Source organism: Xenopus laevis, chromosome 2L, assembly GCF_017654675.1.
Source record: "Xenopus laevis strain J_2021 chromosome 2L, Xenopus_laevis_v10.1, whole genome shotgun sequence".
Lineage (NCBI taxonomy): Eukaryota > Metazoa > Chordata > Amphibia > Anura > Pipidae > Xenopus > Xenopus laevis.
The window spans coordinates 144,913,221-144,929,977 of NC_054373.1; the positions used below are offsets into that span (position 1 = coordinate 144,913,221).

The 16,757-nt window shown below is 38.2% G+C and overlaps 1 protein-coding gene across 1 annotated transcript; it reads left to right on the plus strand.

Annotated features, from left to right (window-relative positions):
• Window positions 1-358: 358 nt before the first annotated feature.
• Window positions 359-13,168, plus strand: pan2.L (poly(A) specific ribonuclease subunit PAN2 L homeolog). The gene is made up of 7 exons (NM_001097138.1): window positions 359-515; window positions 3,257-3,558; window positions 5,358-5,527; window positions 8,521-8,641; window positions 8,871-8,948; window positions 10,201-10,468; window positions 12,675-13,168. The coding sequence occupies exons 2-7, from the start codon at window positions 3,283-3,285 to the stop codon at window positions 13,019-13,021; spliced, it is 1,260 nt and encodes a 419-aa protein (NP_001090607.1). The 5' UTR covers window positions 359-515; window positions 3,257-3,282; the 3' UTR covers window positions 13,022-13,168.
• Window positions 13,169-16,757: the final 3,589 nt, after the last annotated feature.

Below are 16,757 nucleotides of genomic sequence, written 5' to 3' on the forward strand. Positions count from 1 at the left end.
GTGCTGGCAGGGAGGCTGTCATTGACTGGCGGAAAGGGAAGCAGAGGAGACGTGCAAAGCTAGGGATCATCTGCAAATTCTGAGATTATAGTTTTCTATAAGGCATTAAACTAAATGTATACCTTTGAATGTCATTCCTCCTCCGTTTATACTAGCTATATATTTGTATGAGTGACTAAGACTACGGCTTTCCCCTTTAAAACGGGGCACAAATACTTCGCAGGTTGTGGCACAAGGTACAACTTGAATTTTCATGGACATTATGAAATTTGCAGACGATCCCTAACTCTGTAATCTTACCCTGCCCCTATTTCTCGTTTGACCAATGACGACGTCTCCCTTCCTTACACCGCTCAGCAGGCTCCGCACCCCATGTAAGCACACTGTTCCTGTTTGGCTTCGTTTCTGTATGGCAGAAAGAGAACTCTGTGCCAGTATCCTGAAGCTGCAAGAGATGCAGAGAAGCATGAGAGGGCCAAAACAGTGCTATGTGCGATAGTCAGCCAGAAAGCAAGGTGTGTATGCTATCCTTACTATTTGCATAGCTCTTTGCAGTGTGTTATAAAATATAGGTACCGCAGTGTTTATATATAGAGAGTTTGCATAGTTCTGCTATCCGTAGAAACCCAGATAATGTTGTATACAGAGTGTGCAATGCTCACTTGTTCAGGGATACTGTAATATACACATATATAGACTAGGATACTAATACTGAGTGCAGAAATCAGGACAATGTGACTGTTACTGATGTGATCTGGCATGAGTGAAGCAAATATACAAGTGGGGCTCATTTATAAAAACTGGGCACATTTGCACCTGGGCAATAACCCTTAATAACCAATCAGTGATGAACTTTTTTCAGTCAGCTGCAGGGTGAACGCTCAAAGCAATCATCTGATTGTTTGCTATGGGTTACTTTCCCAGAAGCAAATTTGTTTTATGGCAAAAGAAAAACCACACCAACAGGGCTTTGTACAAAGTTAAGTAAGAGTTAGAGAGCCGAAACATTGAGAATAAAATTTTGTTGTTTAACTTTGTACAAAGCCCTTTGGTGTGGTTTTTCTTTTGCCATAAATTTTGATGTTTTTAACCAGCACACAGGCATTGGATTGTTAAACGCCGGTGGGTTTCTAAATTGTCGAACCGATATGGGAGCCGTTTGGAGAGGGTCCGGTCCTGTAAGGGATCACTTAATGCATTAATTGAAGATGGATGCAGGTGAGCCGATTGTAGAGATCGCAGAGTCTTCCTCGTATATGAACATGTTTGTTTCAACACACTAACTGTTTGCTCTAGAGACGGATCATGGATCTTGCAGTACCTAGGTTACTTGGACCCTTGCAATGAACCTGGAAATATGGGTTATACACATTGATTATCTAAAGTCTTAGAGTATTTTTGCACAATATGAACTTGAATTTTGATTTATAGAGTTTTTATATATGAATTAATACATGTATGTTTTATCACGGTATGCAGTTCACGTAAATGTATGTTTATTTTTATTGATGCTCAAATTTATTATTTTTATATATAAGTGTATTTATTTCTTATATTTACTCACATAGTAATGGGATTTATTTATGGGCACCTGTATATTACTATTTGAATGAACTTTATTATTTATTTAAATCTACAATATCACCGCATTAGTCTGATTTATGTATGGAAATTTATGTCCTACTATATCACTGGGAAGTAACACAAGGGTTAGTACTGAGGGGGTTAAAGCCAAAGAAACGAGGAAACTAATTTTGTATATACATCCTTTACAAATATAAGTATACTTGACACTGATAGTGATCGTGATATGGGCGATCATGGGTGGTCCCTAGGGGAATAGTAGATAATATAGACAATAAAGATTACATCACTATGGGAAGATAATACTGTCCAAAATAAGGGGGTGAGGAGAGCAAGCCCCATGGATTTTAATACCGCTACTTATAGACCGACTGAAGAGAAGGCAAATTTAGTGCATTGGGCTTTCTATTGAGCTTGTTACAAGTGAAATGTGACCATGGATAAAAGTTACATCCTCAAAGATTTTGCAACATAGTAACCCTTAAAACCATTGTAACAGGGTATAAAAAGTAATTTTAACTTGGGATATAGATATGGGTTACATTGTGTTTTGTTTTTAACCTGTTTTTAACTTTACCTATGAGTTGTTGGGCCAAATGAATTACGGAAGTGATAATGATAATATACTAATACATCAATGGTATAATATGTATATAGTGGGATTTCACATATGAACATTAATTATCTCGTTATGTTAATCATGACATGACATCATCATTGTAGTTTCCCGCCAATTTATGTATATAATGCTTCCCTGTATGTGACCAATACACTTTGAGAAAGGCCTCGGAGGAGGCCGAAACGTTAGGCTGTAAGCTTTGCAATAAAAACTTTTTTTACGCATAAGACCTGTGAGTGCGGATCCTTTGGATTTCTCTCTCTCTCTCTCTCTCTCTCTCTCTCTCTCTCTCTCTCTCTCTCTCTCTCTCTCTCTCTCTCTCTCTCTCTCTCTCTCTCTATAATGAATAACGTACCCCCTCTTGTAAAATATAAGGATATTATAAGTTACCGAGGAGTTCCATGACCATATAAAAGGCCAAGTGTTTTTATACAGGTAATGGAACTTCTAATATCCTCCTATTTTACAACAGGGAGTACTTTATTTATTATAATACCCAAGTTTCAGTGAGTCATGTGACAGAAATTACATCACTAAGCTCCATTTATAACTGATGACATCTCTAAGCACCTTTTATAAGGATGTAATACACAAAAGCCATGAATATCTTGTAAATTATATCCTTATAAACAGTGAGTACTGATGTCATCAGTTATAAACGGTGAGAAGTGATTTCATTTCTGTCACATGACTCACTGAAACTTGTGTATTATAATAAATAAATTACCCCCTGTTGCAAAATATGAGGATTTTAGAAGTTACCTCGAAGTTCCATGACCTGTATAAAAATACTCTGCCTTCGGCCCTGTGTTTTTATATGGTCATGAAACTCCTCGGTAACTTATAATATCCTTATAATTTACAAGAGGGGGTACTTTATTCACTATATAATTTGCCGGATATTCATGACTCTTGTGTATTATATATTTTTAATGTACATCATGCAATGGTCCATATGACTTCTGCTATGTCTATTGTTTCAAGTTGCACATGGATAATACCAGGGATAACTGTTTTACATATCAGAAAGTGATACTAATTTCTTTTCATTAGCCCACAGAGTGTACCTAGCTGTCATCATGAATTTTGACAGCTTAGATCCTGCTTTGGCGGAGTATGCCCCAAGCCTGCATCCTCCTTTGGATCCAGTCCTTGATGCCCACTTGAACTCCAGCCTCTTGCAGACAGTGGAACTGGATCATGAAGTACTGGAAGGGCTCCCTGTAGCGGATCCTGTGAGCATGATGGAAGGAATGTACTCTGAGTTGCAAACTGCTGTGTCTGAGGTTGGAGTACCAGTTTCTGCTGTACACTTTGATCTTCATGAAGAGATGTTATGGGTTGGCAATCATGGGGTAAGTTCTTTTTTTCAGCAGATTTATTTTGTGTTTCCCTTGGTAAATAGAATATAATAATATAATGTTAAATATAGCCTTATGCCTGTCACTCCCTCATATCAAGATGTTTCATGTATGTTTTTAGTTATATAACAGTACAGGTATGGGACCTGTTATCCAGAATGCTCGGGACCTGGGGTTTTCCGTATAGCGGGTCTTTCTGTAATTCAGGTCTTCATACCTTAATTCTGCTAAAAAAATGTTACGATTATTAGGATAATATAGAGTCTATGGGAGATGGCCTTCCTGTAATCCAGAGCTTTCTGTATAATGGGTTTCTGGATAATGGATCCCATACCTATACTTATGTACACAGAACTGTACAGCAGAATAATAAATTCATACAACAAACGGGGAGTCATTACAATAATAATTACAAATAATAGTTGCATTAACCATTTCAGGACACAGGTGTGGGACCTGTTATCTAAAATGCTCTGGACCTGGCGTTTTCCCGATAAGGGATCTTTCTGTAATTTAGATCTCCATATTTTCAGTCTGCTAAAAATTCATGTAAACATAATCAAACCCAATAGGAATGTTTTACCTCCAATAAGGATTAATTATATCTTAGTTGGGATCAAGTACAAGGTATTGTTTCAATATTACAGAAAAAAAGGAAACCGGTTTTAAAATTTTCAATTATTTGATAAAAATGGAGTCTGTGAGAGATGGCCTTCTGGATGATAATGGATCCCATACTTACACCTCTAACTTCAAAGAACATATCAGATACTTTCTTGGCAGTTAGAGCCTTTGCCTGCCTGCATGTAGGAGCTATGTGCTTGGCAAAGGGTTAAATATTTTAAACACAGGCAACAAAAGACTGAAAAAGTTGTGTAATGCTAAATAGAGTATCCCAGAGAGGCTAGGTCTCTCATAAGTAAAGATGGGGAGAGGTATGCCACTCTGTGATGCACTGTGGGGGGTAAATATTGCAACAATTTAAGAATGAAACTCCACAACTTCCAGCCGACCCGAGTATAAGCCGATGTACCTAATTTTACCTAGGAAAACTGGGAACTGTATTGACTTGAGTATAAGCCTATACTATATACTTGCTATATAAGTGAAACAGAAAGTTATCAAAGATCGGTGCGCTCATGATTGAAAACGTTAATTGCCGGTACCTGAATAAAAGATAAGTTTGTATCGTAATGGTGCAGGGGAGAACCAGTTTTCTTAAATGTCTGGAAAAGAAGCTCTAATAGTATAATATTGCTGGAGCTCAATATCAGAGCTCGCGATAAGGAACACCAAGATGGAGGCCGGGGGATTTCTCTTTTGCTTAACGGGACCGGCACGGAGGTGAGAGGATCCGGGCACGTGCCTGTGAAACCCTGACGAAGCACACTGAAGTGGAGACGCCGCTGCCCTGTCCCTGGGCCTGTGGAGACAGAGAAGTGGCACTTCCAGGAGGACAATTCACGAGCTCCGCCGCCAGCGCAAAGGTTCGCGGGGCTGGGGGCTTTGAGGGGAACTATTCCGGGTGCAGTAACTACTTGATACTGACACGTTCCTATGATTTTTATAGTAACGTGTCCGTATCGCTTTAAGTTAAAATTCGAAGCAACTACCCCTTTAATTATTTCTGCTTCACAAGTTATTTTTGTGGCCAAATAAATTTAGCACTGTAATAAAGCACTGTTCCTTTCTGCCTTCTTTTGGTAATATTGCTGTATGCTACTGTGATATAATAACTTTATATTCATGTGATGCCTTACTAGGATACCATGTTTTGTGTCTCTTTTCTGTAGGGCCACGCCACTTCTTTCTTCGGCCATGATCTTGAGCGATATTCCTCTTTCCAAATACACAGCAATAATGATATCCGGCAGATTCAGAGTTTGGAGAATGGGGTGATGTTCCTCACAAAGAATAATCTGAAATGCATAACCCGTGGGGGGCTTATTATCTTTGACTATCTGTGAGTTTTGTTGTAAATGGATGCCACTACTTTTCCCCACTGATCATATTTTTTTTTACATTACTTAGGGTTACCTTTATTGATTTATATAACTTTAACTCAATCCTGTATCCATGTCATCGACGATGCCCCCAGTTGCCCCCCTCTTTCTTCCCTGTTTAGGCACAACACATTCTCAGTCTTCTCTGGTTTTATCCAATGAGCTGAACTCAAGGTAAAACACACAATATACCTGATAAGGAATCATCTCTGATGCATACTGAGCATACAGTATCTAAACTGACTAATAGTCAGGATTGAAGCATATTTTATTGATCTACAGTTTTCAATTATTTCTATCGCATGACCCATTAGTGTGGCTTTTCACTGCATGGTTTAACAGAAGCTAATGCTTGTTTATCAGTCTCACTTGATTACAAACAATGCATGTTTTACAAAAAGATCAACCAAATCAACCCTTTCAATTGGGTCCTCATAGTACACATATCTTGTGGGACACATCCATTTAAAACCTAATGCCACACAAAAAAAAAACAACAAAAAGAATATCATTTTAAGAAGTATGGAAATAAGGTTTTAAAGCAGTCATGCATAAAACATAAAGAGGTGACCCTTATTGAAAGTGGTTGTAGGTAAGCTTACCTGGAAATATGCTGCTCATTTATAAATTGAGACTATCCAAGAACAGCTGCTGTGGTATTGCAGATATCTCCAAACTGCACCAGGTAAATAATGGAGGGAATGAATAAAGTGACCAGTTCATACCGCTCATCCTATTTCTGCAGCCTCACCTTTTCAGATCAGATTCACTGCTGTCACCAAGTTTTTGGTGCTTTAATACTAATCCCATTATCCACCACAAAGATATTTACAGGTGCTAATGGGACTTGCATTTGAGCATGCGTGTTTGCTTATGACCGCAAGTAGCTCTCATCCTGATTCATTACATTCAGGTAGAAATTAATTGTACAACAGCCTTTGTGTGTAAATCTAAAACATGTTGAGCCTTCACATACAAGAATACAAGGGTAACAGGCATATAGTACTCATCCCTCCACCAAATATATACCAAATATATACAGTAATGTTGTGCATTAGGACTATTGGGGATTTCTGTATTCAAACTAAAGAGACTAAATGATAAATTCTGCCCCCAAAGCAAAATATCCAGTGAATGTATAGGTTCTAAATTTTCAGGCATTGAAAGCATTTAGGCACCCAGGTAATACAAATAGTGTATTTATGTGCCAGATTGTTGCAATATTACTAGCTTCTTGGTTAAGTTGATTAAAGGGGTGGTTCACCTTTAAGTTAACTTTTAATACAGTATGGGGCCTGTTATCCAGAATGCTCAGGAGTTAAGTCTACTAGAAAATCATGTAAACATTGAATAAACCCAAATAGTATGGGGTTGCTTAGTTTGGATCAACTACAAGGTACTGTTTTGTTAGTACTCTTATTTAGTACTATTAGCATCGTCACTTGCTTAAAGGGGAAGAAGAACTAATAAATGAAAGGATATAAGTTTATTAATAATATATGTTAAATTCACAACAGTAATTTAAAACAACACTGGTATTTTAAATTGATAATGCACAGGTATCATGTATAGGTATGGTGAATTGTAACAATACTGGTTGTTTACAGAGACACTTATTAATAATATCACCTTAAGGGAATTTTAATCAATTGGGGTTCAATTGTATGATGGGATGCTCCTTTTAAGATTCTATTTTTCATGCTGTTGTACTGGAATGTATGTAAGTAACTGTTCAAAATAAAAAAAAAAAAAAAAAAAAAAAAAAAAAAAAAAAATCGACAGAGGAAAAGGTAATCCTGTTACAAATCTTGGATTATTTGGATAAAACGGAGTCTATGAAAGACGACCTTTTGGTAATTCTGAACTTTCTGGATAATGAATTTCAGAATAACGGATCCCATACCTGTATGTTATAGACTGGTCAATTATAAGCAACTATTCAATTGATCTTCATTATTTTTTTTTTATTATTTGCCTTCTTCTGACTATTTTGAGCTTTCAAATGGGGGTCACTGACCCCATCTAAAAATAAATGCTCTGTAAGGCTACACATTTATTGTTATTGCTACTTTATATTAATCATCTTTCTATTCAGGCCTCTCCTATTCATATTCCAGTCTCTTATTCAAATCAATGCATGGTTGCTAGGGTAATTAATAATAATAAAAAAATGAAAACCAATTGCAAATTGTCTCAGAATATAACCTTTCTACATCATACTAAAAGTTAATAGAAATGTGAACAACTGCCTTTCATGAAAAGGTGTATGTTGTTGTTGTTATTACCAGTATCAGGCAATGAACGACCCAGAACAGAAAGATGCAGATAGTAACACTAAAACACATGTTTGTTTATTTTTTAATCTGCAGAATGCAAATGGCTGCATGCATTATTTTTAAATCACTGCATTCAATTATTCAGTTTCTATTTTTGATCTAGTCTACAGTTTGTCTGACTGTGAGGGCCTATATTGACAGGCATGCAGACAAAACACAGCATGTTTTTCTAATAACCTGGTACAGGTATGGGACCTGATATCCAGAATGCTCAGGACCTGGGGTTTTCCGGATAATGGATCTTTCCATAATGTGGATCTTCATACTTTAAATCTACTAGATAATTATGTAAACATTAAATAAACCCAGAGGAATGTTTTTACATCCAATAAGGATTAATTATATCTTAGTTTGGATCAAGTACACTGTACTGTTTAATTATTATAGAGAAAAAGGAAATCATTTTTCAAAATTTGGATTATTTGGATAAAATGGGGTTTATGGGAGACAGGCATTCTGTAATTCGGAGCTTTCTGTATAATGGGTTTCTGGATAACTGATCCCATACCTGTACTTGCTCTGATTTGTTATCCTTCTGAAACCCTAAAATCAACATCACCCTCTGATAAAATTTATTTCACAAGCATTTTCAGAGAAGGTTTCATTATTACCTGCAGGATGGATGAAAACATTGACAATCACAGTCTCCTGCTGACAGACAACAGCACTTTGCTTTTGGGAGGGATGCAGAACCATTTAATTCAGATGGACCTAAACACTGTACAAGAGACACAAAAGGTAATATCATTGGTGTAAAATCAGGGGAAATGTTTTATGCATAATATATAGGTGGGACCACAAAACAACAATGTAAAATGAGGGAAAACTTAAATTCATGGGATGTAAAACGGAGGTTCTACTGTATATATTTAATCCTTTCCGCTGTTTTAGAACAGCTAATGTATTCTCAGAGTATTCATTTTCAATATAAAATTGTTTTATTAAAACCCCCTTTCTTTTTATCTAGTACACCGTTGAGGTCCCTGGGGTTACCATCATGAGACAGTCCAATCGTTTCTTTTTCTGTGGACACACATCCGGAAAGGTATCTCATTTCTTCTACTTCCCGCTATTTAACTCATTCTGATTGTGGTGATTTTGCTTGTTTCCTTACTGTTCCATGTTTTTCATTCACTAGGGTTGGTTAAGTTACTTACCATACAAATCAATTTGGGCACCCCCCCCGCCCGTTTCCCCAGGAGTTAGCCAGAAGCCCTCCTCCGCACTCACAATAGTATTGCACATTCTTACAGTATATTACAAATTCCCTTCTCGGTCCCATTTGCAGTGAGCAATTTCAGATGCACAATGGGCCAGTTTAAGATGTGTGCATGCGCAGTGATGTAATTAATGATGTAGCTAAACTAGACAGACCTATGTATCCATTGTGGATAAATGTGATTAGAAAAATGTTCTGTTTTAATTATGTCACATTGCGAAAAACTGAAATGTAAATACGTCTCTCATAAAAAAAAAATTCTCTTTCTGATCTGCTCTCTGTACATTAACTTTGGCCTTGTCATTATGTGCTACAACCCTAATATTATTAATTATATTCTCTGTAGTTTTCTAGGAGGGTTGATTATAACTTTTAATACTTTTTTTTCCTTTTAAAGTCAGTCTGTAACTTCATGAAACCAGCATATTTTTATATTTTATAAGGATTACCCTTAGGCTTTCTTTGCCTATGGGTTGAGTCTCGAAAACAGGCCCCCATGCAATTTAGGGTGAGTTTTGGCAATTGTCTAAATAGAGTAAAATATTCTCCTTGAGTAAAATTTACTATTTTAGCAGGGTGCATAACTTGTTCTGAAAAATGTATTTTGGTAACAAAGCTGATTCCCCAACTTAGTTTGGGGCCCCTTACATAGACATTAAGAAATACTGCCTTAGGGTGTTTTTTCTTGTACAGAAGGACTATCCAGCTTAAGTCCAATGAGCCAGATATGACACTCCAAGGCCCAGAGTGCTCAAGAACTCCACAATGTCTTTGGAAAGCATTATCATTTATTGCAATATATGGAAATAGACAGTACTTTAATAGAGAATTAGGCTTTCCTGATTCTAACTTCCTTTGTTCTCCAGGACCTTAGCCCATACAAAAATGCTCTTCCCTGGTGCACTTCTTTGGATCAGCATAGGACAATAGGGGAAGAAGATCAGTTCAATAGATAAACATTATACATATAGAAATGTATGTTTAGTAAATAAGTGCAGCTGACTATCCGGCATATATGAAAATATATATAATTTGTTATGATTCTAAAAATCATATTGTGATTCCTTATTACTTTTAGTTATCCCTCCGAGATCTGCGTACCTTTAAAACCGAGCATGAATTTGATGCCTACTCAGGCAGCTTGTCTGATTTTGATGTTCACGGAAACCTTATAGTTACATGTGGCTTTTCTAGTCGCATGAATGTCCTAGCTTGCGATCGTTTCCTGAAAGTGTATGACCTGCGAATGATGCGAGCCATCACACCTTTACAAGTTCACGTGGATCCCCTTTTCCTGCGCTTTATCCCAACTTATACTTCACGCCTAGCTATCATTTCTCAGCGCGGTGAGTCCTGTGTGTTGTTTTTCACCATTAGCCCTACATAACTTATTTGTGTACCTGGAACTTCTCTTTGTATTGATATTTGACATTATATGCATAGTTATTTTTTTATTTCAGGGAAAGTATTATACTCTGTTACCAGCAGTTTAGACTTTCTTCAGTGTCCCTCAGTAGCTTAGTGTTGGGGAGTCTTCAAACAAGATTGTATATATTTGAAAGGTAAATGAGCAGATTTATTCTGAAGCTGGATTTTTAAATTTATTTCCATCTTTAGGTGTACTTGCTATACTTTTTTTTTAATGGGGAAATAAGTACACTGTTCAACAGAAGCCTGTTAAAAAGTGCTTGAATTGTAAATACACCCTGCATATTAATGAGAGAAGCTTTTATTTATTGTCTTCTAATATTAAAAATAATTAGGCTTTCTATATTTATAAGGACAGATAAAATCCAAGTAATAAACTTCTCCTTCCTCACCAGCATAATGGTATTCATTGCATAGGGCTTCTTTAACAAAATATATGGGATTCATAATCAGAAACCCATTATCCAGAAAGCTCAAAATTACGGAAAGACCTTCTCCCATAGGGGCAAATTCACTAAGATGCGAAGTTGCGCCAGGCGTAGTTTCGCCAGTACTCCGCAAATTCACTAAAATCCGAAGTTGCGCTCAGGGGTAGAGTAAGGTTGCGAAGTTGCGCTAGCGTTGATTCGCTATGTAAAGCGAAGTTACGCTAGCGAAGGCTAATTTGCATACGGCGCCAAATTCAAATTTCAATGGAGGAATACGTATCAGCACTACAAATGCCAAGAAAACCTTCAAATCATCTAAGAAAATTTTTATTTTGCCCTACACATGTGCCCACTGTCTAGGTAAGTTGCCATGAGTCAGGAAATGTAGGGGGGAAGGAGGGGAGACCCAAAAAATTTTTCGATCTTTTTCAGCCTATCACCCATAATGTAGAAAACACGCCAGTGTTTTTTGGGACTTAGAAAAAATTTTGACTTTTTTTGAAACAATCCCTATCTACTCTATTGCGCTTCGCCAGGTCTGAGGTGGCGAAGGAAGTCTAGCGTAAAAGGTAGCCTTCAGTACACTGCGCAAGTTAGTGAATTTGCGTAGTTATGTCGCTAGCAAAAATTCGCCTAGCGTAAGGGTGCGAAGTAACACTAGCGAAACTATGCCAGCGTTCGTTAGTGAATTTGCGCAGTAACGAAAATGCCAAACGCTAGCGAATTAACGCTAGCGTTCGGCGCTTCGGCGCTTAGTGAATTTGCCCCATAGACTCCATTTTATCCAAATAATTCATAGTTTTAAAAATCATTTCCTTTTTCTCTGTAATAATAAAACACTTAATTGTATTTGATCCAAACTAAGATATAATTAATTAGTATAATTATTGGAAGCAAAACCAGCCTATTGGGTTTTTATTACTGTTAACATGATTTTCTAGTAGACTTAAGGTATGAAGATCCAAGTTACAGAAAGATCCATTATCCGGAAAACACCCATTCCTGTACATGAACCTTTTTTAATTGTGGTGTCATTTAACCTCTGCTTTAAAGGAGAACTAAACCCTAAAAATGAATATAGCTTAAAATGCCATATTTTATATACTGACATTATTGCACCAGCCTAAACTTCCAACTTCTCAATAGCAGCAATGATCCAGAACTTCAAACTTGTCACAGGGGGTCACCATATTGGAAAGTGTCTGTGACACTCACATGCTCAGTGGGCTTTGGTCAGCTGTTGAGAAGCAAATATTAGGCCTGTTGTTGGCCTGTAATATAAGCTGATGCTACAGGGATGATAATTAAATTTTGATGCTAGTTGCACTGATTTCTGAGCTGCCATGTAGTGATTATCTGTATTAATTACTAAACAGCCTTATATTGTGACATTTCTATTCTATGTGTACTGTATATTTTGAGTCAGTCCCTAAGCTCAGTAAGTGACAGCAGCACAGAGCATGTGCAGTGAATCAGTAGAAAAGCAAATTGGGAGCTACTGGGGCATCTTTGGAGACACAGATTCTCCCTGCTAAAGGGCTGCGGATGCCTTGGGCTGGTACAAAATCCCAAAACATAATTTACAACATTTCTAGCCTACTTCTTAATTAAGCTTTAGTCTTTTAACTTTTCATCCATTGCAGGAGTACTGACATAAGCAATACCATTCATTTGTCTTTTCCCCTATTGTCCACAGGTCAGTGCCAGTTCTGCGAACCCTCTGGCCTTGCCAGCCCTGCAGACATATTTCATGTTAGCACCGTGAGCCAAGCTATTATGTCCTTTGATGTGTCATCTAGCAAGCAAGTGCTGGCTTTCGGGGACTCTGGTGGTTGCACCCACCTTTGGGCAGAGACTCCTAATGCAACGTTTAACACTTACTCTCGTGACACAGAATTTGCACTGCCGTGCATGGTGGACAACTTGCCGCACCTGGATTGGATTCAGGATCTTATGCCACTCTCACTTATTCCTATGCCTCTGACCAATGAGACACTCTTATCAGATTGGCCAGCCATTAACTCCACACCTGCTCCTCGGTAGCCTACTCACACTGTTATCTGTTCTGTTACTCTGTTTCACATCAAAAATGTCTCTACCTTATAACACTCTTTGTTAAAGGGAAACTGGCTTGAAACTGAACATTTAAAGGAACAGTTCAGTGTAAAAATAAAAACTGGGTAAAAAAAATGTAGTGTATGAAGTGTTCTATTCTGTTGTGTTACACATCCAGTCACTTCAGCCTTTATATATTACATTACTAACTATATAATGATTCTGTGCCATTTCTAAAATGATCAAGTTACTTACGGTCTCTCCCTCTCTTCATTCTCTCTCATGCAGGTGTCAGGAGTCTAATTTTGATTGACAGTTCGATGTAATATATGTTAGAGCTCACTCAAACTTATTCCAGCACAAACAAAATCTTACAAAATAACTGATGCTGGCACAAATCCAGCATGTAGAGAGAGAGAGAAATGATTTTTGGTGATTTTGAAAAATGACCTCTAATACATTTTGTAGGTAAAACGAGCCCCTCCAAAGGCTGTTTAAGATCAGTCAATTAAAATCAGATTCCTGAATCTTGCATGAAGACAGAATTGGGAGAGACAGATGCTGAGAGGGGGAGAGTGTAGAGTAACTTGATTATTTCAGAAATGTTACAGAATTTTTAATTGATTATATTGAGAGAATTTCTTATTTCAATATGATGTAGCTTGTATTAAATTTTCATTTTTGTAATAGTTCTTCACTCAAGTTTTAGCTTTGCTATAAATGCACAAGGCTGTGATAGCTCTCTATAAAATAAACAGCAGTTTCTTAAATGTATTACCTTAATTCCTGCCCTCCACTTCAGGTTTTAATGTGGCTTTTTTCCCTTAATAGGCGGGCTCCTTCGGTGGATCCTGAAATACTGCGCAACATGAAGCAAGTTGGGTTCATTGGATACTCTCCCAACCCTAGGACAAAACTTCGGAACCAGGTTGACCTTATTTTTGTGTGATCAGGGGCAGAATGAGAGCTGTAATTTAGTAGAACAATTTAGGCTCATTCATTTAAAGTAATACAGTGACCCATAACAACCAATCAACAATTAACCTTGTTTAGTCTACAGTGACTAAATGTCTGTTTGCTATGGGTATCTGCAGTGTAGCCATTTTGTATCTGTGTATGAAATGAGGCCCCTTTTTAGAAGGAAAGTATAAGGGCACATGCCAGTTTTTCCTGTCAGAATATTACTATGTATTTTCTTGAATGGCCAATTTTAGTTTCAGATTAGTGCAGCAAATATATATTATTTGTTATACAACATGGCTAAATATCATGCTAGTATTTCCAATTCTTACACAGTAGGTCATTTAGAAAAGTAAACTCTACTTCATTGTTAATTCTTAAATTTATGAAACAGATTTTATAATTTGTTCTATTGTTTGTAATTTGTTGATTGGTATCTTTATCATATATTGTTTTATCTTTTTTTAAACGACATTCTTAAAGGTACCTTATCAGCTGGAAAGTGAGTCTGACATCTTCAGCCAAGTTCCGGAATCTCCTATTGGGCGAGAGGAGGAGCCACATCTCTACATGGTGGCCAAAAAGTATCGCAAGGTTCAGTAATCTGTAGTTTCCTCAAAACCAATAGTAATGCTCTTTGCCAAATGTTATATTAACACTGTACCATTGGCAAGTGTCCTAATACTTAGTGAGTGCAGTAAGGTAGCCAATGTATTGTACGTACTGTGAATGCTCATATAAGCTACTGACAAGGACGTGGTTAGGTCAAGTGCTTGGGTCATAGTGCAAGGGGACATGTGTACACTTATAGACAAATAGCAGGGGACCTTTTTACCCATAAAGAGGATCACCGTACCAGAGGCCACCCCTTTAGACTAGAGAAAAATAACTTTCATTTGAAGCAGCATAGGTGGTTCTTCACAGTGAGGACAGTGATATTGTGGAATGCACTGCCAGATGCTGTGATGGCTGTGATTTCTTGGACAGGCATAATATTAAAAGCTATTGTTATACTAAATTCTATAGTTAGTATATATATATATATATGGGTAAATATAATTTATGTGAGGATATGGAGGGGTGTGTGTATGGATGCTGGGTTTCATTTGGAGGCAGGGCCGGAACTTGGGGTAGGCAGAGTAGGCACATACCTAGGGCGCAAAGATGTGGGGCCGCCAGGCACGCGCCCTCTCTGCTTCTCCTTCCCCCTAGTCCGGTCCCCACTCGCAGCTGTAGCTGGCATGTGTGTTTTTAGCACACGCTCGCTGTTCCTTTCGCATTTTATTTTTGTGCATGCGCATAAGCAAATTTGGTTTTCCGTGCATGTGCACCTGTGCCCGTTCTGAGTTGGCCCAGCCCAGTTTGGAGGGGTTGAACTTGATGTTCTTTCTTTTTTCAACCGGATTTAACTATCTAACTATATGTTACTCCTATATTGAAAGTTTTGAGAAAGTATAGGGGTAGACAGAGTAGCCAAGTGCCTAGGGCGCAAAGCTAAGGGGGTGCCAGGCACGTACCTGCTCTGTCGCCTACCCCATGTCCGGTCCCGTCTCTCCCCGGCCACTGCTGTAATTTCTGTGCGTAAATGCACTTCTGCGCATGCGCGCACAAGCACAGTTTCCGTCTCTCCCCGGCACTGCTGGAATTTCGGTAAGTAAATGCGCTTCTAGCACAAGCTCAGCTTCGCGTGTGCGGGCTCGCATGCAGTTTCGCGCATGCGCAATCGAACGCTCTATCAGCCGGCACCGTGGCCGGCCAGGTTGCCTAGGGTGCCTGGCCGGGTTGGCCAGGCTCTGTTAGGAGGAGTAATAAGTTATGTTGTAAAATATCCAAGTTGATGTTTTGTATTTCAGGTCACAATCAAGTATTCAAAACTGGGACTGGAAGACTTTGACTTCAAACACTACAACAAAACCTTGTTTGCTGGCTTGGAACCTCATATTCCCAACGCCTACTGCAACTGCATGATCCAGGTAAGAGGAGGAATAGGCTGACACTGTGTGGGTGGAACTTGTTGGCTGATTTAGATCAGAGCCAGGTTTTAAATGTCTGTAATTATGTGTGATTGGCATTCATTGATTGTAACCTGTCGGCTAATCTAAATGAAATCCTGTTAAATGGCAAAATTGATTTTAGGTGAGTAATATCTGATGGGCAGCATTCAGTGATAAAGTAAACAAGGTATATTTTTTAGTAAGTTTTATATGCCAAATGCTGGAGAGTGTGACGTGTCATTTTACATCCTAATTATTGCCTTGTCCTGTCACTTATTCCACCAGGTGATGTATCTGCTGGAATCCGTGCGATGCCTGGTACAGAACCACTTGTGTCAAAAAGAGTTCTGCTTGAGCTGCGAATTAGGCTTTTTGTTCCACATGCTGGATCTGTCACGGGGAGACCCTTGCCAGGTAATGGCAAAATATGTGTTTTTATTCATTTATTATTTGCTAATAAACTTCATGCAGAACTTACACGTATTGGCAGTATAATTCATGTAACAATGCTATCCAGAATGCTCGGGACCTGGGGTTTTCCATATAACGGATCTTTCTGTAATTTGGATCTTCATAGATCAAGTCTACTAGAAAATCATGTACACATTTAGGGTTCAAGCACAAGGGCAGATTTGTGGAGATTTAGTTGCCTGGCGACCAATCACCTCTTCTGCGGGGCGACAATCTTCTCCAATTTTGGAAATCGAAGCGCCGTGAGTGCATTGGCGCTGTTGTTTTGTCATTTTAACAGATGGCAGGCAGGGGAAAGG